This window comes from Lissotriton helveticus, chromosome 8 (assembly GCF_964261635.1).
Source record: "Lissotriton helveticus chromosome 8, aLisHel1.1, whole genome shotgun sequence".
NCBI classification, from domain to species: domain Eukaryota; kingdom Metazoa; phylum Chordata; class Amphibia; order Caudata; family Salamandridae; genus Lissotriton; species Lissotriton helveticus.
The window spans coordinates 12,674,618-12,696,215 of NC_136069.1; the positions used below are offsets into that span (position 1 = coordinate 12,674,618).

Here is a 21,598-nt window from a genome sequence, read left to right on the forward strand (position 1 = left end):
TGAAAGCGCCCTCCGAAAGTCCTGGGATCTGCCACTGACTCCTGAAATCTTCCAGGCCATCAGGCTCAGGATGCCCTGAAGAACTAGTGGGTGGCACTCTCCGTGAGGTCCTGTCAGTAATTCTTCGAAAGTGGGGATGAGAATTGGAAAATCCACACTCATTTCTAGAAGGATGGGGAACCAAGCCTGAGATTTCCAGAGGGGTGTTATAACTACTACAGATTCTCTGTTCCTCCGTATCTGAACGAGGAGGCGTGGGAGCATTGCAAAAGGTGGGAATGCATAGGGTCTCAGACCAAGCCAGTTCTGAAAAAATGCGTCTATTCCCAGGGCAAGAGGGTCCGGCCTCCAGCTGAAAAACTTGGGTAGTTGAGAATTGAGACGGTCCGCAAAAAGGTCTATTCCGAAGGGACCCCAGCGAGATCGAATCGCAAGAAAAACTTTCCTATCTAGTCTCCAGTTGCTTGAATCTACAAAGTTCCTGGAGAACCAGTCTGCTACCCCATTGTTCAGTCCCGGAACGTGTTCGGCAAGAACCGAGATGCCCTTGTTGAGGCAGTAAGTCCAAAAACTCTTGGCCAAGTCCGAGAGGCCTTTCGAATGAGGGCCTCCCATTTTGTTCATGTACCTCACTGCGGAAACGTTGTCCATGCGAAGCATGACTGAGCATTTCATCAGGTCTTTGGTGAAGCTGTGGATAGCAAAGGACCCCGCGAGAAGTTCCAGGCAGTTGATGTGCAGGTTCTTCTCCTGTGAGGTCCAAAGTCCCCCTGTTGAGGAATCGCCGCACGTTGCGCCCCAACCTTCTAGGCTCGCATCCGAGTGAATAACTAGGTCCGGTTCTTCTCCGAAGATTGCTCTGCCATTCCAGGCTTCTGCATTCTTCAACCACCAAATTATCTCTTTCCTGGAGTCTGTGTCCAGGCAAACCATTTTAAAATAGGATGAATTTACTCTGAGGGCTTTGGCCTTGAGTCTCTGTAGTGCCCGATAATGTAGGGGACCCGGATAAATCGCTTGGATAGTTGAGGACAGTAGGCCCAGAATTCTTGCTAAGGTCTTTAGAGGAAAGGTGCGAATTTTTAGTGCTTTCCTTAGTTCTTTTCTGAGTTTCCTGAGTTTGTCTCCGGGTAGTTTCAACTCCACTTGGAGAGTATCCACCGAAAAACCCAAGAACTGAGTGACCTGGGTTGGAGACGTAGAGGACTTCTTTGTGTTTATCACAAAGCCTAGGTGTTCCAGAAGATTTATTGCGAGGGTAGTGTGTTGTGAAGCAACTTCCCTGGACCCGGCCATTATTAAGATGTCGTCTAAGTATAGAATTAGTCTGACCCCTTTGTTCCTTAGCCATCCTGCTATCGGGGCGGAGTATCTTGGTGAAGCACCAAGGGGCCGATGAGAGACCGAAAGGGAGGCTGCAAAACTGCCAAAGTTTGCCCTCCCAGAAGAATTGGAGGAATTTCTGGTGAGGGGGCCAGATCGGGATTCTCAGATACGCATCCTTGAGGTCCAGGCGAGTAAGCCAGTCGCCCTTTCTCAATACATCTCTGAGAAGGTGAATTCCCTCCATTTTGAAATGGCGGTAGATCACCCACTGGTTTAGTTCTTTGAGATTTATGACGGGTCTCATTTTTTTGTCTTTCTTTTCTACTAGAAAAACGTTGCTGACAAGGCCAATCTCTTCTCCCTCCCGAATTGCACCCTTTAAGAAAAGGTCTTTGACTTCCTGGGATACTAGGGCGGAGTCTTTCTGTGAGAAATGTATTTTTTGTGGGAGAGTTCTTTGGACAGGAGAGTCGGTAAACTCTATTTTGTATCCCCTCACGGTGTCTGGTACCCAAGGGTCCTGACTCACCATAGTCCAGTTCCCAGAGAAAAGGGCTAGTCTCCCGCCCACCTTTATAGGGATATCTGAAGGGTCTTTGGAGGTTCTTACCGGTAGAGAAGCTTCTTCCTCTCTTTTCGTCTCTGAAGCCTCTTCCTCTGAATCTTTGTCTCTGGGGAAAGAAGGATGACTGGTACCCATATCCTGACTGGAAGGATCTTCCACCGCGTCCTCCAAAGGGTCTTGATGAAGAATTTCCACGGCCGGGGAATCAACCCCGCATCCTCCCGGCCCGTGAAAAAACTCTGTTGTTAAAGACTCTCTTGATATCTTTTTGGGACTTCTGGATGGAGTTGAAGGCTCCCACATACTTTGCCATTTCCTTGATAAAGTCATCTCCGAAGAGAAGGCCTTGAGATGATGCACCCCCTTCGTTTGTGGCAAGCTCAATCAATTTCGGGTCAATCTTTAAGAGTATGCTCTTGCGTCTTTCATTAGAAAGTGCAGTATTGGCGTTGCCTAGGAGGCAGATCGCTCTTTGTGCCCATTGGCGTAGTCTTTTGGGTCAATGGGGGTATCAGATACATACGCCCCTTCCGCCAGCTCGAACATTTTAGTGAGTGGACCGGTGATGTCTAGCAGCCTGTCTTGACAGGATTTCAGCCCCTTATCAAGTCCCCTTCTGGGATCCTTGCCCGTCTTGGCAATGAAAGCCACCACTTTATTATCTAGGTCAGGGGTGAAAGCAATTTTGTCGGGAAGGGAGGGTCGGGGACATTCGGATCTCAGGCGGGCCCTGACTTCTTTTGGCATTTCTTTACGGAGCCAAAAGGAAAGATATTCTCCAATATGTTGTGAGGGGGTCCATTCTGGCGAGAGGGGGTGTTTAATAAGTAGAGGGTCGAACATGTGTTCCCCGAAGGGGTCAAGTATTCCCATTTTAGACCCAGAGGCCTCAGATGCCTCACCCAAACTCTCTCTGATTTCACCTTCCTCTCCATCTGAATTAAAGTCTGAGGAACAAGAGAGGTTTATGTCGTCTTGTGATCCGTCGTCACTATCAATGGGGATAGGAAAAATTGGGCCTTTAGACTGCCCATCTTGTATGCCCGAGGCATCATTATTGTCACCGCCAGAGCGTGAGTTCTGAAGGTTAGAGATAGAGCTCTTAGACTTTTTGGCATCATCAGGGGGGTTATTATAAATGTGCCTTTTTCTCTGGATAGAAGTAGCCTTTGAAGAGTCCCCTTGGGCTCTTTTCTGTTGCCAATCTGGTTTTGCGAGTAATTCTAATTTTTTGTTTATGGTCTCATCCAGAGACCCCATCACTTTGTCCAGGGCTTTGTTCATAAGTCCCTCTAATTTGTCTTCCATAGCGGAAGTTGAAGGATCTGAAGCCATAGTAAAGGGTAGATGTGATAGCTGTGGTAGGTAAAAGCTAACTGTCAGAAACAAGAATGTTAGTGACAAAATGGAGGTAAGTAGTCATGGAAACGAAGTCGGGTGCCAAGGGGCTTTCCTTTAATGTAATGGAGTCCTTACTCTGTTTCTTGGGTTGTTAATTAGGTTCCTGATCATTTGTAATGTACTTTCCTCTAAGAGAAGAAGTAGTCCTATTTCTATTTCCATGTATTGTAAGGGTGTTCCTAAAACGATCGTCTTTTCTACTTTTTTTTTTTTTTTAATGGGAAGGAGGACGAGCGTAATATAGGAGCTACAGAGGATTAGGCATGTCGAAATGCGTCAGCGGTAAGTGTATGGCTCCTCTGATTAGCCCCTGTATACATGCCGGTAAAAGTCATTCATGGGTCGCGTCTCCATGGAAACCCAGCGTGGGCCTGTTACGCAGAGGAAGGGCCGCGCTGTCATGGAGACGCGTGCAGAAGAATTAGAGGTATGCGGCCGGCGTTTCAAAAGACGCCGGTCTCGAGAAGTACGGGGCCGGCGTTCAAATGACGCCGGTCCCGAGTGGTTTGCTCCTATGGCCTGAAGCGGCCAAGGGAGCAAAGGGATTATAAAATCTGGGCGCGGAGCTCGGAGGCAGAAGCGGTTCCTTGGTCGCGACAGCGCTAGTCAGATATGACGCGAGCCCGCAATTGAGTGAGCAAGGGGTGAACACAAGCATGTAGGCAGAAAAAAGTAACGCTCGAGAGAGAGAGAGGCAGAAAGGGTGGGCATAAGGGGGCACCGAAAGGGACCCTGAAGAAAAGCGACAGAAGAGCTTAGGTAATAATCAGGAAGTCATGATAAAATAGCGTTTTCAGAGATATAGAGTTGCTAAAGGGTTAGGGGAGGGGGAAGGGGATCCACAAAACCTCCCATAGCTCACAATATATACCATAAACAACAGTCAAACAGACAAGAGCATAGAGCAAAGAAGGTTACTTATCTTGTGAGCAGCAGCAACAAAGAAGGAAGACCACTACGTGCACATGGACTATATACCTACCTGGAATGTTTATTATAGTTCTAGAACCCTTCATTGTTGCTGCTGTGAGCTAAGCAATAAAGGAGATTGCATAATATTGGCCTCCGTGTCATGCCATAAAATTCACCACATTCTTGTTACATGTTGACTTATGTATTTGTCTCCTCCCAGAACCCCTTAAAGCACAACTCCTGGAAGCCCGCCGGCACAATCCACTGTGTTTGTTCTGTACTTTTTCTGCAGCCCCCAGGCTGAGGCAGCGTGACTCTCTCTCAGTGACGACGGGCCCTCTCACAGCGGTCGCATGATCATGCAGCACTCTCCCTCACCATGGTCTCGAGTCAGTCGGCCGGCCCGGGCTGCTCTGAAGTAATTCGCCGGCGGGTGGCGTGGCCGCCAATAATTCAGCTCCTGGGCCTATCAGTCCTGCTCCAGTGTGGGCAGACTTGCAGGGCAGGACAGGGTCTGAGGTCACTGCGAAAAGCAGCATGGTTGGTGCGAGTCAGCCGCTGAGCACCATGATGCCCGGGCCCCTGGCCGGCCCCGCAAACCAGTGAGGCTGAGTAAGGAGTCGAGCCGCTCAAAGCAGAGTCTTTACAAAATGAAATAACTCCCTCTGCCCTTTGGTAGCAGGACGTCACGTCACGTGCTCCTGTGGCACTACGGCAAGTCTGAAACTTGTGTCACTCAGCCCATGGCGCCACGAAATCAAAAAAGATACATTGTAGCAGAACTAGCTCATGCTGCCGCTGTGAGGCTGAGCCTGCTCAGCTGCTGGGAGCGCCTAAAGGCTGTGGGAGAAGCCAGTGCAGGCACTCAATCGCGCTGCCAGCTACCACACACAGTTGTTTGCAGCACGCTTTTTGTGACAGCAAAAACTACTGCATTATGCGTGACAATGCATTTCCGTGCAGTGTTGCGGAGCACCACACTGAAATGCATTAGTGTCACGTCTGTTGCGTGATACCTAGCAGGACTGCTTTATTTTACCTGTCTCCCACTTGAAATTGCATTTTCTACAATAGAAGTCAATAGGGAATTTTCATTCTCCCGATTTTGTATTTTAAATCTCTCACGTCCCTGTCATGAAATGTTGGCATGTATGCAAAGTATCATATTTCAAATGTTTTTATTAAAATATAAGTTTCATATCAGAAGTTACATACAGTACATTATAATGCAGAAAGAAAGAGGTGAGAAAGAAAGAGAAAGGGGTGGGGTTTGTCGTTAAGTCCTTCGTGACTCCAGGTATGTGTCGAGGAGCTCCCACATTCCATCTTTGGCATTGTGCTCCTTTGTGAACTTGCTGGTGATGTTGTCTGCGCCTCTGAGGAAAGTGACCCAGTTTATCCATGTTTTGAAGTTTGCTTTGGCTGTGTTCTTCCAGTTTGTTAGGATGATTTTTAGTGCTGCCGTTAGTAGGATGTCTACCAGGTCTCTCTCCTCTTTGCTGTCCAGGTCGTCCGCCATGAAGCCTGTGGTGAGGCTCACGAAGGTTAGCTTTATATTCTTGTTGGTGATGTCATTGATAAAGTTGTTTACTCTCGCCCAGAACTTCTTGACTTTGTGGCATTCGAAGGTTAGGTGTTCCAGGGCCCCTTCCTCTTTATCACAGTTCAATCAGATGCTCGTGTCTTTTATGCCTACTTTGTGGAGTCTTGCCGGGGTCCAGTATGCTCTGTGGAGGAGCCAGAACTTAGTTTGTGCCAGCTGTGGCGTGACCTTGTTTGTTGTTGCCGACCGCCACAGTTTGCCCTTTTCTTCCTCGTTTAGCTGCCTTCCAAGGAGTGATTCCCATGTGTTCGTTACTTTCTTGTTTAGCGAGGATGTTTGAGGGTTGAGAAGCTTGTATATTTTTGCTGTGTGGTGGCCAGTCGCGTTGAGGGCTTCCATGTATTTGATGATGGTTGGCGGGATTTTGCTTAGTTTGCCTTTGTAATGGCCGTTTTCATTTTCAGGAATGTGTATAGTTCCTTTGCCGGGAGGTCGTGTAGTTGTTGCAGGTTTTGGAATGTGACTGGCGAGTTTTTTGTTTCCAGTTGGTTGGGTGTGGTTATGCCTTTTTCCATCCATGTTTCACTGCTTAGTGTCTTACCCTGGTACGTTATTTTTGTGTTTAGCCAGATCGACTCCCAGGTTGAACCCTTCAGTTTCTGTTCCATTTGTTTGTCTATTTTAATTAGTGCTTCTTTGGTGTGTCTGATGATTGGGTTGAATCGGTGAGGGTGTTTGTTCGCTGTGAGTAGCGCTATGGGGTTGAGCCCCCCCAAGATGTTTTTTTCCACCTTCAGCCACTCTGGTTCGTATTCCTGCAAGCTGGTCAGCCAAAAGGTGCCCTGTTTCGCTAAGCAAGCCGTCTGGAAATTTTTGAAGTTCATTGGATTGAGGCCTCCCAAATTTTTTGTTAGCCTCAGCTTTTGTAGACTTATTCTCGGTCTTTTGTCTCTCCAGATGAAGCCATTGATTAGTTTATCAAGTTTCTTGCGGAATTTGTCTGTCGTAGCCAGGGGCAGAATGCTGAGCGTGTAGTTGATAGCTGGTGTAACCATCATCTTGATTGTTTCAATCCTGCCCCACCAGCTTATGTATTTGGGCGACCAGGTGTCCAGTCGCTCCTTTATCTTTTTCAGGATGGCCTCTTTGTTGTGTTCCAGTGTTGTCATTAGGTCCCTGCCGAAGAGTAGGCCTAGGTATTTGAGCGGTTTGTTTTGCCAGGCTAAGCCCGACTGGCCCAGTACATCTTTAGTGGTGTGCACGTTCATTGGCTTACACTACGACTTGTCCTTATTGAGTTTGTATCCCGAGGCTGCTGCGTATTCCCCTATGGTCTTGATAAACATCAAGGCCAGAATGAACCGCGGTAGAAACAATAAAATCAAGGACCTAGAAGAAGAGATTATCCTTCTGGAAAAGGGGCACTGCGCGAACCTGACAGACTGGAACACCCTAACGGCCCTAACCAAAAGGAAATATGAACTAAACAAGATACTCAGCGAGAGGGCAGGTACGTGGATAAATAAATTCAGGGCTAAACCTATGAGCAGCCAACAAGGCGGGGAAACAACTGGCGTCTTACCTGAAGGCAAAACAGACGCAGCACACAATCGCGGCCATAAATGACAAATTAAACAAATCACAAACAAGGGTATCCTAGAGGTCTTCAGACAATTTTACCAAGAACTATAATGCGCTGACAAAAACTTAGACGCCGATGGAGGCTCAAGCCTACTCAGCAAGACCAACCTGCCAGCCCTCACAGCGGCTCAAAGGGATACACTTGAGGAAGACATAATGGATGCGGAAATCGAGGCAGCAGTCACCCAACTCAAACCCAACAAAGCTCCCGGACCGGATGGGTACACGGCAGACTTCTACAAGACATTCAACGGCCAACTGAGACCGATCATGGCCGCAACCTTCACGCAATGCATTCACAGGGGCAGAGTGACAGACTCCATGGCCGAAGCCAACATCATTGTGATACCCAAAGAAGGGAAAGATCCGCAACTTCCACAAAACTACAGACCAATATCCTTAATCAATGTAGAATGTAAAATATACGGGAAAATCCTGGCAAACAGACTGAACAGGGTCCTACCACTACTCATCCACAACTCACAAGTGGGCTACATCAAGAACAGACTCTCCCAGGATAACACGCGACTACTATGCCATCTCATCAACCACACAACACACAGCGAGGACCAGGCAGTAATGATAGCTCTAGATGCTGAGAAAGCCTTCAACAGAGTATCACGGCCCTTCCTCAACGCATGCATGGAGAAATTCGGACTAGGTACAAAATACAGAACAATGGTAATGGCCCTCTACAACAAACCAAGGGCAAAGGTGGTGGTGAACGGATGCACATCGGAGACACTAACGCTGGAAAGAGGCACAAGGCAGGGCTGCCCCCTATCACCCGGTCTCTTCCTCCTGGCACTAGAACCACTACTAGCCAGAATAAGAAACAACAACGACATAACCGGTGTCAAAATCAAAAACAAGACGGTGAAACTCGCTGCCTACGCAGACGATATCCTCATCACCACCACGGAGCCCAGGCCCGGACTGGCCGTTGCAGGCCCCGGGCAATCCCCCGGTCGGCCGCATGGGCGGGGGCCGGTTTTGGGCCCCAGGGGGCCGTTTTTGTTACAGGGCCGTAGCCATAGCTGCAAAAACGGCCCTGTAACAAAATCGGCCGAAAACCGGCCCTGGCAAAGAGTGCGGTCGCACCCCCAGGGTAGAGGGGGTCTGACTGAGCACTTTGCCAGGGCCGATTTCGGTTCCCAGTCCGGCCCTGACGGAGCCCACCTCATCAATCACAGGCCTAATGGAGACCATAGGGGAATACGCAGCAGCCTCGGGATACAAACTCAATAATGTATGCAAAGTATCAACTTAAAAAAAAGAATGCCCCCAGAGCTGAACGTGGCACAGAGCTCTCTGCAGCAGGCAATGAACCCCCTTGTGTCACCTTGGGAGATAGTATGTCTGGAGCCCCAGCCATAGGGTTAAAGGCACTGGCAAAACCAACGTGGCATGGGCGAGACCTGTTGGCTCTGCCAATGCTTGTTTGCATGGAGTGTGACATGTCAGCTTTGCCAATGCTTGTTTGCATGGGGCACAACCTGTTGGCTTTGCCAATGCTTGTCTGCATGGAGTGTGAGCTGTTGGCTTTGCCAATGTTTGTTTGCATGGGGGTGTGACACGTCGGCTTTGCCAATGCTTGTTTGCATGGGGTGCGACCTGTTGGCTTTGCCAATGCTTGTTTGCATGGGCACGACCTGTTGGCTTTGCCATTGCTTATTTGCATGGGCGAGACGTGTTGGCTTTGCCATTGCCTATTTGCAAGGCGCGACGTGTTGGCTCTGTCAATGCTTGTTTGCAGGGGGGCGACCTGTTTGGTCTGCCATCGCTTATTGTATGGGCGAGACCTGTTGGCTTTGACAGTGCTTGTTTTTAAAGTGGTCCGGTCTGTGGATGAATGGCCTCCAGACAGGGCTTCAATGGACCCGCGCGCGCACAGACACGTGGCCACTCCTCACTGGACCCGCTCGCGCCATGGAGACGGAAGGCGAGCGGCGCTGCGAGCGTGGCCGCCATCTTAGCGCAGATGGAGCTGTGTCCGGGGCTGGGGAACGATGGACGCTCCCTCAGTCTCTGCCGAATCCAGCTGGCCTCGAGCTGTACTGAGCCCCAAACTTGAAACTGGGAGTTTTGTCCCTCGGCTGAACACGAGGAAGCTGCAGATGGCCTGCTCCTTTCCTTCGCTTCCTGTACCAACATGGCGACAACAAGCCTCTTCGTAGTCCGTCTTTTGTGTCACGTCTATGCCTGTTTAACCGCGCGTGGCGTCACAGAGAGCGACGTCGGCGTCACGGGGAGCGGCCTGCAGCCGGGCCCCTCCCACGGGGCGGAGCGATGGGCGGGGCTTCCGTATCAGAGGAGAGGGCGGGGCCGCAGAGGTAACAGAGGCAGAGCCCGGGACAGAGAGAGAGGTCAGTGCTGGGGGCAGTGCCAGGGGGGGGAGAGGTGCCCAGGGTCACAGGGGCGTCTGAAGCCATCCACTGCTGCCCCAGCACCAGCAGAACCACTGCAAGGCCCAGAGCTGCCCTATACCTGCCCACACCTGCCCATACCAGGGCACCTAGGGGCAGAGACAGGGGGGGAGAGGTGTCCAGGGTCACAGGGGCGTCTGAAGCCATCCACTGCTGCCCCAGCACCACCAGCAACACTGCAAGGCCCAGAGCTGCCCTATACCTGCCCACACCTGCCCATACCAGGGCACCTAGGGGCAGAGACAGGGGGGGAGAGGTGTCCAGGGTCACAGGGGCGTCTGAAGCCATCCACTGCTGCCCCAGCACCACCAGCAACACTGCAAGGCCCAGAGCTGCCCTATACCTGCCCACACCTGCCCATACCAGGGCACCTAGGGGCAGAGACAGGGGGAGGAGAGGTGCCCAGGGTCACAGGGGGCGTCTGAAGCCATCCACTGCTAACCCTGCAGCAGCAGCAACACCCCAGGGCCCAGAGCTGCCCAGACCAGCCCACACCTGCCCATACCAGGGCACCTAGGGGCAGAGACAGGGGGAGGAGAGGTGTCCAGGGTCACAGGGCGCGTCTGAAGCCCGTCACTGCAGCCTCTGCATCAGCAGCAACACTGCAGGGCCCAGAGCTGCCCACACCTGCCCCACTCCAGGGCAGTGACAGGGGAGAGAGAGGGGTGCCCAGGGTCACAGGGGCATCTGCAGGAGTCCACTGCTGCCCCTGCACCAGCAACATACCAGGGCCCAGAGCTGCCCACACCTGCCCACTCCAGGGCACCTAGGGGCAGTGACAGGTACCAAAGGTTCATCCCATCCCCTCTGCTGGAGCATTCAGACCACCTGTGCCCTGTCCAGCTGCCCCTGAATCCCCTGACTCAGTACAGGGCAGTGCCAGAGGCCACTGCCCATACCTGCCCACCTCAGGGCATTTAGGGGCACTCACAGGTACTCAAGGCGCATCCCACCCACACAGCAGGGGCATTCAGACCACCAGTGCCAGCGTCCAGCTGCCCCTGCATCACCAGCCCCCCTGCAGGACAGTGCCAGAGGCTACTGCCTCAAACCTGCCCATTGCAAGGCAGTAGGGGCATTGACAGGTGCTTCAAGTGCATTCCATCCCAACGACAGGATCATTCAGGCCACCAGTGTCTTGGTCCAGCTGCCCTTGCATCACCATCCCCATTCCAGGCCCCTACTGGACAGTACCACATGCTAATGGCTCATACCTGCCCACTGCAGGGCAGTTAAGGACATTGACAGGTACTACAAGTTCATCCCATCCCCACTGCTGGTACATTCAGTCCCCCAGTGTCCTGGTCCAGCTGCCCCTGCATCACTAGCCCCTTTCCAGGCCCCTACTGGTCAGTACTAGATGCTAATGGCTCATACCTGCCCACCGCAGATCATGTAAGGGTACTGATGGGTACTAAAGGCTCATTCCATCCTCACTGCAGGGTCATTCGCGCCACTTAAGGTCTGGTCCTGCTGCCTCCTTATCACTGCCTCCCATCATAGAGTTCAGTCCTCAGGATCTGCCGCCCAGCATTACCCTACTGACTGCGGGGCCATTCGAATAGAGCCAGGGACCCTCAACCCAGGCTATAGTGGCACCGGGAGCTTTACTGCCCCGGCCCCATTACCACCATCCTAATAGTATCTAATCTATTCCACTCACCATCAAGGCCCTGTTTTCCATTCTCCCTCTGCAGTACCAGCCTCCAGGGTGGTTTCCAAAGGTGCCCCACCGGGGCTCCTCTACTGCCGCAGTAATTTGAACCTTATTCAGGGCAGAAAGATACGGCTTCCTCGGCCGCCTCTGGACATCTGACCCTCTATACTGCCCAAAGTTGCCAATTTCACCACATGGCGTTTAACAATCTTTCAATGTGGGGTGGCACTGGGCCTCCGTCTCCCATTGTGCCGTGTTGCTAATGCCAGTAGTTGATGTCCGTTAAGGGTGTCTGCGATGGACTGCTGCCCGGGAGTGCCCGCCATTAGAGCACAGCTGTAAATCCTTTCATCTGCACCATGGACGTGGAGGAGGCTCTGAAGCTGGTGGGCGAGATGGGCGGATACCAGTGGTACCTGTGCTTCCTGCTGGCGGTGTTGCTCCAGGTGAGTGCACTGCATGTGATGTCACTTCTACACAGTGCCAGGGTCTCGCCCAGCACATGATGAGATGAAATGTTCATGGGACTATGTGCTAAAGCACTTGCATGCACAGCTGTTGACTCCTGCTTAATTGTTATACTAACCATGTGTATAGTGGAAATACAGACATATTTTAACCCGTTAGATGCTGTCGTCGGCCAACGGTCGTTGCGAGCACTACCTTGGTAGTGCTGCTCACGTCCGTTGGCCGACGCTGCCCCACCCGTTTTTCGAACGTTCACCACTGGAGCTGAACGTTCGACGCAGACAACGGGTTAAAAGAGTTTTGGTGTGGCCATTTTGGAGTTGTTTTGGTTGCATGCACAATTTATTCATGAATATCCACTCTGTGTCACGTGTGAGCAGCGAGCCGTTAGTAACGCAAACTGCTTTTTACGCTCTTTCTTGTGGTCCTTTGTTCGTTACATTTGTCAATCAGATAAAACTGTTTACCCATTGTATTATTTCCCAGATAAATTAACTTGTGCCACTGATCAGCGGTCGGTGTGTCAATAGAGTGGCTCGGGGGTAGACGACGGATGAATGATGAGACAAACAAAAAAACACAATAAAACACTTACCCGTCGCATCGCGCTCCTCTCCCCTGCAGGCACAGGCTCCCAGACTCCCCTGCGGGCAATCCTGGGTTTGCTTTCATGCTGTTGGAAGCACCGAAAGGATTAGCTTGAGCGCCGATGATTTGCACTTCCTGTTAGACTGAGAGCCTGCGCCTGCTCTCTCCTACCCGGCAACACAGCTCTGGTTGGAGAGAGCTTCAGTGCGCATGACTATTTGGCCGGCCAGATCGTTATGCACACTGAATAGCAGTGCAACCACTCCTCCACCAACCTGTCACCCCCCTATCCCCGCCCCCAAGCTTTAGCTCCAAGAGCAAACATAAAACAATACTAAACAATGGTTTAGTATCATTTTATTTGTCTTTTTTTTTTATTCTGGCAGGTGGGGTGACTCTCCACCATCATAACGGAGCAGCCACTGCTGATGTGAAATTGATTATATTACAAATTATATACAAAAGGTAACGGAACAGTAGTGTGGGCTATATGGGCTGCACCAGTAAATAAGTCCTCAGAATCTGATACAGCACAAAGGTGCTCACGCTTGACTTGATCCCACTACTGAGCGGTCACATTTCAGAGAAATCGAATTTCTCTTCTAATAGCAAATATAGTATCAAGGAGCACGCTAATATCTAAAGCAATTCAAATGCCAAGTACAATATAATCTTTTAAATCATGGCATTAATGAAACATATTTAGATAGGAGTCTTGATAGTTCTTGAATTCAGTTATGTTGCTTTTATTTTCGCAATTAGAAGAATGAATACACGCATCAGCCCAGCCAACGCGTTTCGTCTGTAAAAGGTATACCATACCATATTGAGCACAGTACACCTGCACTCTGATGCTGTAGGAAGGTGGCTACCTGACTATGGTTACCCCAGATTTTTTGCCTGTGTTTAGCTGGTTTTTTGACTTAGTTGACCTGGTTCCCTGCTAATCAGGGCCCCAGGCCATCTGCTCTCTCTGTAAAATGGATTCCATGTACCCTAGGTACATACCAATTGGAAATGGACTCCTTGTCAGCCCCTGTAGAATGCACTATAGGTGCACAGGGCACAGGAGCCACTAAGGCCTACCAGGGGCTGCAGCATATCTTTTGCCACCCCTGGCTGGTTCTTAAATTGACACAACTGGCTGATCCCTCAGCTGGGGTAAGGTGGTGTACACACCCCTTGCTTAGATATAGTATACCTATGTCTAAACCCATATCTGGACACATGTAAACCTGTGAGCCACTCCTATAGACAGGCCTCACCAATCCTGGAGGCTGGGTGCATGGTTTTTATGTGAGATGGAGCTCTAGCATGAGCTGAGCCTGTCTGCAGCCGTCGGGAACAAATCCCTAAGCTGTTTCAGGATAATGCCATACCATATACTATTAAGTGCCTTATAATCCTCGCGGTTATTTAGCAACTCTGGTTTGGCTTTATCAAAACATGTCGTGTAAGGTGTCATACGCTTTGGAATACCATCCCCTCGCCAGTTCTGGCGACGGGGATGGCATTCCACCCCTCTAGAGGGGTAAGACATGTTACTTCACTTTAATGCGGTTGATTTCTCCAAAGGCCTTAAGATCCACAAAATAGATGCCTCTGCCACAGACAAATGTCTGGACCCCTGGAGCTGACCGAAACCCAGTCAAGGGGGTCCTGGACAAAGGGTTTCCTGTCACAGGAGGGTGTCACCGCCCTCCAGACAGGAGATAGTGTATTGTAGCAGGGAGGTTTGAAAGAAACCAGACACTGCCTGGGGCGCACAAGGCTGCCCCTTGCATAATCCGGCCAAACCGGTTCTGGGGCACTCCAGCCCTCGTGCCAGGGCGGCCTGGATCAAAGGAAGGGGGTGTATCCACCCACTTCCTGGGTCCCACCCATAGGAGGGGACCTAGCAGGTAATCACGCCCACCAGATTCGAATAAGAGTGGGAGCAGTGCCAATGCACATCAGATTTCCTGGAAGAAACATTTGAAACGATATTCTGGACCCTTCGCCCTCCATCTCAACGTGGAAGCCCGAAGAATCTCCCTTGTGGTCAAGGAGTGACCACCCTGCAGCAGCAGGCACCATCCAGCCCTCGACGTCTACTTGGTTGCAGTTCCCGCCGGAACTCGAGCGACTGAGATCGACGAGATCAAGCCTGCCCAGCTTCTAACAGCCCGATCCACAGTCCCTGCAAAGCTGAGACCCGTGGAGGCGACCGGAAGCGTGGGGCACGCCATCTTGAAGTGACCACGAGACGCTGACCGTGCAGCCCACGAGTGACCCTCGAAGCTGTACACCGGGGTTTGAGAAGCCCCCACCCTGAGCTACTCCTGAGCCGAAGTTCAGCCCTCCACACTCGACGAGTGCTGCGTGGGGCCCTTTGGCACGATTTGGCTCAACGCGTTGGCCCGGTCACTTGCCAGCTGGCTTGTGGTCCCTGTGCCGACGAACTACAAAAGAAGACTCGTGATTCTGGTTGCTCCAGATCCACACCAGCTCCCCTGAAAGGGAGCCCCGACTCTGACCTTCCTGGTCCGAGTGAGACGCCATCTTCCAATCCCGCGTGGATTGCTCTTACCAAGGCTTGTTTGCTCCAAACCGGAAGCCGACTGCACCGACGGTGAGAGCCTGCGTGGGACAGATCGTGACCTGCTCCTGGACGTCGCAGATGCCCCAGAGCCCACGTGACAGCGAAGAGAAGCGCCTCGACGACCACCTGATTGCGCCCGACATTGCCTGGTTCCGTCCTGGTTCCACCCTGGTCACTGCTGAGTGACCCAGACTCTGTCCCCTCTGCTTTCAGGTACTCTACAACTTGAGTCCACTCTTGGACTCCACCGGACACTTCGTCTTCACCCTGCCTGCAGCCCTTTCAGCTTCAAGCACCAAGAGCCTGCGTGTCAAAACCCGACGCCACTTCGACCCTGTGCACCCACTTCCTGTGGGTGAGGTAACTTTGCTCCGCCGGTGTTCCCACACTGGTGCACACCTCTAGGGTCTGTGTGTTAAGTTTTGTTCCTCTAGGTTCAGCGGAAGTGTCCTTAAACTTTAACTATTTGACTTTTACGCACCATTGGTTAACATTGGTGCATGCGTGCGCTTTCCGCACATCTCCCGAATCCCGAGGGCCATTCCCGACTTCAGCATTGCTTGTCCTGACTGCTCCCAGCGATTCCCTAGGCCCTAGGCCTAACCACTGTTCGAGTGGCCTCTCTTATACCACTTGTTTAGTATATGGTTTGAGTGGCCCCCCGCCCTCATCCATAATTGTGCAACTTTGTATGTTTAAACAGTGCTTTTGATTTAACGCTTGTGCCCCTTTATTCATAAAGAATACTGGGGATTGTTTTTAGTAATAAACACATATATTTTTATAATATATACTTGTGTGGTGTCCTTTCATTTGGTATTACAGGATTGTATGTGGTAAAACAGCTCGCTTAACACGACCTCTTAAGTTAAGCCTTTAGGCTGCTTAGTCCATGCTACCACTAGGATAGCTTGTCTAATAAGGTTGACTTACAACCAGACACCATAAGGGGATTGTTTGGTCAGGTAGTAGGTGGTTCCAGAATTGGAAACATCCCCTACCAGGCCAACTTCTCACATTGGTGAGCAGCGGTGCGGATTTGAGCTTGCTGTTGTTTTACCATTGCAATCTTTATATCAAATTGAAAGATCACATCAAGTACCTCTAGGTACATATAAAATCAAAAGCTTAGCATATTAAGTTCTACTGAACTTAGTAGTTGTAGGTTGAAGGGAGTAGCACACCCCTGACTACAACTCACTAGCAAGGTCCAGTAGGAAAACACTTAGTGTAGGTAAGTGCACCACTTACACCTCACTAGTAACCATGTCTGACACAGGAAAGGCCTCAGGGTCTAGTCCTGTGACAGTTGACCCTACCCAGGCAACTTTTGGATATGACAAACTAACCCGCAGAGACTTGATTGCCTTGTGCAAAGCAAGAGGGTTAAAAAGGGGCAGAAGCCCCACCTGCCTAATCCTGGTAGAAATCCTAGAACAGGATGACTTAGAGAAGGCAAAAGCAGCTTCCCTAGATACAGGAACTGGAGGGAACCCCCCTGCAGTTGATCCCCTTGAAGAGGAGGATGATGATGACTTGGATGAGGACTCAGATGTTGAGGACTTAGGAGTACAGGATCAGGGTAGCCAGGTTCCAGTTGGTAGGCTTAGCCAGGCCAACTTGGACCTACTGGGGACTGGAGAGGGCCAGCACCTCCCCAGAACCCAACATATGATTCCCCCAGGCAACAGAAGAGTGAGATCTCCCTCAGGGGACTCTCATATTTCTAGTGCCTCCAGAGAATCACAGAGAAGCATGGGTGCTTCTCAAAAGCTAGAACATAGGGCCAGAATGAGGGCTGTCAAACTCCAGATAGAGAGGGAGGAGGTAGCCTTGGCTCAAGCTAGACTTGCCTTGGCAAGAGAGCAAAAATTGTGTGGCTTAGGTGCCACTGGTGGCAGCAATATTCCTAAAGAGAAACCCAGGTCCTATGATAGTAGAAACCTGACAAAGATTGTGCCCCCCTACAAGGAAGGGGATGACATCCACAAGTGGATGACTGCTCTTGAGAGAGCCTGCATGGTACAGCAGGTTCCTGAGGAACAGTGGGCAGCAATCTTATGGTACTCCTTTTCAGAGAAAGGGAGAGACAAGCTCCTCACTGTTAGACATGAGGATGCAAACAATTACAAAGTCCTGAAGAGTGTTCTGATAGATGGGTTTGGCTTAACCACTGAACAGTACAGGTTGAAGTTCAGAGATACCCAGAAGACACAGACTCAGGACTGGACTGATTTTGTAGATTGTGCTACTAAGGCTCTGGAGGGTTGGCTACATGGCAGCAAAGTACATGACTTTACAGGATTGTATAATTTGATTATGAGGGAGCAGATCCTAAGTAATTGTCAGAACCAGCTCTTACACCAGCACCTGGTAGACTCTGATCTGACCTCTCCCCAAGAATTGGGAAAGAAGGCAGACAAATGGGTCAGAACCAGGATTAGGCCTAAGAATCAGGACAGTAACCAGAAGAAGGAGTCTACCAAGCCTCAAGATAAGGGTGGGGATAAAAGTAAAGAAAAGACTTCCCCAGGGCCCCAAAACTCCAAGGATGGGGGTGGGTCCCAAGACACTTCTTCAACTGATAAAAAGCCCTATTGTTATCCCTGTAAACAGGTGGGGCATTACAAAACAGACAGCTGTTGTCCCAAGAATAACAATAAAGAAAATATACCTCCAAAGCCAGCTTCAACACCTCCTGTTACTGTCAGCAGTAATCCCCCAGGAAGTGGAAGCACACCCAGGAATCTGGGTGGGTTTACTTTTGGAAATCAGGTGGACCCTGGCCTATCCAGGTCCCCATCACCCACTAATCTTGTTTATGAGGCTGGCATGGGGTTTGCCAACTTCTCTGCTTGCCCAAATACTTTGAGCAAGTATAGACAAGAACCCATCATCAATGGTTTAAGAGTTGAAGCTTTTAGAGACACAGGGGCTAGCATCACCATGGTGGCTGATGGCATAGTCCCCTCTAAGCAACTTTTACCTGGTGCCACATACCAGGTAATAAACATTGATGGCATCCAAACAAATCATCCCATGGCAGTAGTAAGTCTCAGCTGGGGAGGTGTCACTGGCCCAAAGAGAGTGGCAGTGTCACCAAACTTGCCTGTGGACTGTCTACTGGGTAATGATTTAGAAATCTCAGCCTGGGCTGAGGTTGAACAGGAAACCCATTCTAGAATGGTGAATTCCCATGGAAAGGTTAGTGAGGCTGTACTGGCTACAGCCCCAATCCAAGATGTCCTTCCTGAAAAGGTTGGTAGGGCTGAGAAACTCTCTGCCCCATCTTTAGTAAAAGCTCTTCCTGAACAGAATAGCAAAGCTGTTATGATAACAGCAGAAACCCAAACTGAGTCTCCTCCTGAAAAGGTTGGTGGGGCTGTGATGGCCACAGCCCAAACTCAAACTGACATGTGTGTTGTGAAACCTGAAATGATGGATAACTCCACACAAACTGAGAGCATGGAGGAGGAAGAGAAATCTCCCCCTCCCCAGACTTTAGGACAGGATCAGCCTCCTCAGGGAACTGATCTTACCCCTGATGAAGGAGCTGCCCCAGAGGTGGTTGGGCCTAGCCTGACAGAACCTCTGATGTCAGTGGACCCTTCTCAGGTGGGACCCAGTCTGGAGCAGGTAACCTGCCCCTCTCTACCTTGCCTTAGCCAGCCCAGGGCTGCAGAGGACAAGAAGGACAGTGAGACCCAGAGGGCCCCCTGTCAAATAAAGCACCCCCATCAAAAGATTAGGTGCACCAAAACTAGTAGCCCTAGTAAGGTGAAAACTTTAAAAACTCCTGAGGGACCCCCCTTAAAAGTAGTTAGGGACCTCCCACAGATGGATTCTGTTGGGCACAGCCAAACCTGGGACCCAAGGGGCCCAAACCTGAACTGTCCCTCCAGCAAGCCAAACAGAGGGACCCAGCCTCCAGCTTTAGGTAGCCAGAGGCTGACCCTGAGAGCACAGTGCAACTCAGTTAAAGAAAGAAAGGCACACCTGGTGGAAGATAATTGGAGGAAGCCAAGCCCTAACTTAGTAGAGCCTAACTTCAATACTCCATATCCAAACCAGCCTTTAACTTTGCATAAACACACCCAAGGTAGTGATTCCCTATGGTGGAGACCCTCTAATACCCAAAGGGTGAGGGACTGCTTAGTGGACCATGAGACAGGGGGTACCCATGCTAGTGCAGGTACTTCCTTATATGGCCACTCAGGCAATATAGGCTTACCTGGCCAAGGATAGCCTTATCTCCTTTCGTTTGGGGGGGGGTTATGTAGGAAGGTGGCTACCTGACTATGGTTACCCCAGATTTTTTGCCTGTGTTTAGCTGGTTTTTTGACTTAGTTGACCTGGTTCCCTGCTAATCAGGGCCCCAGGCCATCTGCTCTCTCTGTAAAATGGATTCCATGTACCCTAGGTACATACCAATTGGAAATGGACTCCTTGTCAGCCCCTGTAGAATGCACTATAGGTGCACAGGGCACAGGAGCCACTAAGGCCTACCAGGGGCTGCAGCATATCTTTTGCCACCCCTGGCTGGTTCTTAAATTGACACAACTGGCTGATCCCTCAGCTGGGGTAAGGTGGTGTACACACCCCTTGCTTAGATATAGTATACCTATGTCTAAACCCATATCTGGACACATGTAAACCTGTGAGCCACTCCTATAGACAGGCCTCACCAATCCTGGAGGCTGGGTGCATGGTTTTTATGTGAGATGGAGCTCTAGCATGAGCTGAGCCTGTCTGCAGCCGTCGGGAACAAATCCCTAAGCTGTTTCAGGATAATGCCATACCATATACTATTAAGTGCCTTATAATCCTCGCGGTTATTTAGCAACTCTGGTTTGGCTTTATCAAAACATGTCGTGTAAGGTGTCATACGCTTTGGAATACCATCCCCTCGCCAGTTCTGGCGACGGGGATGGCATTCCACCCCTCTAGAGGGGTAAGACATGTTACTTCACTTTAATGCGGTTGATTTCTCCAAAGGCCTTAAGATCCACAAAATAGATGCCTCTGCCACAGACAAATGTCTGGACCCCTGGAGCTGACCGAAACCCAGTCAAGGGGGTCCTGGACAAAGGGTTTCCTGTCACAGGAGGGTGTCACCGCCCTCCAGACAGGAGATAGTGTATTGTAGCAGGGAGGTTTGAAAGAAACCAGACACTGCCTGGGGCGCACAAGGCTGCCCCTTGCATAATCCGGCCAAACCGGTTCTGGGGCACTCCAGCCCTCGTGCCAGGGCGGCCTGGATCAAAGGAAGGGGGTGTATCCACCCACTTCCTGGGTCCCACCCATAGGAGGGGACCTAGCAGGTAATCACGCCCACCAGATTCGAATAAGAGTGGGAGCAGTGCCAATGCACATCAGATTTCCTGGAAGAAACATTTGAAACGATATTCTGGACCCTTCGCCCTCCATCTCAACGTGGAAGCCCGAAGAATCTCCCTTGTGGTCAAGGAGTGACCACCCTGCAGCAGCAGGCACCATCCAGCCCTCGACGTCTACTTGGTTGCAGTTCCCGCCGGAACTCGAGCGACTGAGATCGACGAGATCAAGCCTGCCCAGCTTCTAACAGCCCGATCCACAGTCCCTGCAAAGCTGAGACCCGTGGAGGCGACCGGAAGCGTGGGGCACGCCATCTTGAAGTGACCACGAGACGCTGACCGTGCAGCCCACGAGTGACCCTCGAAGCTGTACACCGGGGTTTGAGAAGCCCCCACCCTGAGCTACTCCTGAGCCGAAGTTCAGCCCTCCACACTCGACGAGTGCTGCGTGGGGCCCTTTGGCACGATTTGGCTCAACGCGTTGGCCCGGTCACTTGCCAGCTGGCTTGTGGTCCCTGTGCCGACGAACTACAAAAGAAGACTCGTGATTCTGGTTGCTCCAGATCCACACCAGCTCCCCTGAAAGGGAGCCCCGACTCTGACCTTCCTGGTCCGAGTGAGACGCCATCTTCCAATCCCGCGTGGATTGCTCTTACCAAGGCTTGTTTGCTCCAAACCGGAAGCCGACTGCACCGACGGTGAGAGCCTGCGTGGGACAGATCGTGACCTGCTCCTGGACGTCGCAGATGCCCCAGAGCCCACGTGACAGCGAAGAGAAGCGCCTCGACGACCACCTGATTGCGCCCGACATTGCCTGGTTCCGTCCTGGTTCCACCCTGGTCACTGCTGAGTGACCCAGACTCTGTCCCCTCTGCTTTCAGGTACTCTACAACTTGAGTCCACTCTTGGACTCCACCGGACACTTCGTCTTCACCCTGCCTGCAGCCCTTTCAGCTTCAAGCACCAAGAGCCTGCGTGTCAAAACCCGACGCCACTTCGACCCTGTGCACCCACTTCCTGTGGGTGAGGTAACTTTGCTCCGCCGGTGTTCCCACACTGGTGCACACCTCTAGGGTCTGTGTGTTAAGTTTTGTTCCTCTAGGTTCAGCGGAAGTGTCCTTAAACTTTAACTATTTGACTTTTACGCACCATTGGTT

The 21,598-nt window shown here is 51.0% G+C and overlaps 1 protein-coding gene across 1 annotated transcript in view; it reads left to right on the forward strand.

The window, feature by feature from the left end:
- The first annotated feature begins 11,690 nt into the window (after positions 1-11,690).
- Positions 11,691-21,598, forward strand: part of LOC144772221 (solute carrier family 22 member 15-like) — a 211,550-nt gene continuing 201,642 nt past the window's right edge. Inside the window, exon 1 of the mRNA XM_078656367.1 lies at positions 11,691-11,917. Within this exon, the coding sequence (XP_078512493.1) occupies positions 11,831-11,917 (87 nt within the window). The 5' untranslated portion in view covers positions 11,691-11,830. The remainder of the gene's footprint in view (positions 11,918-21,598) is intronic.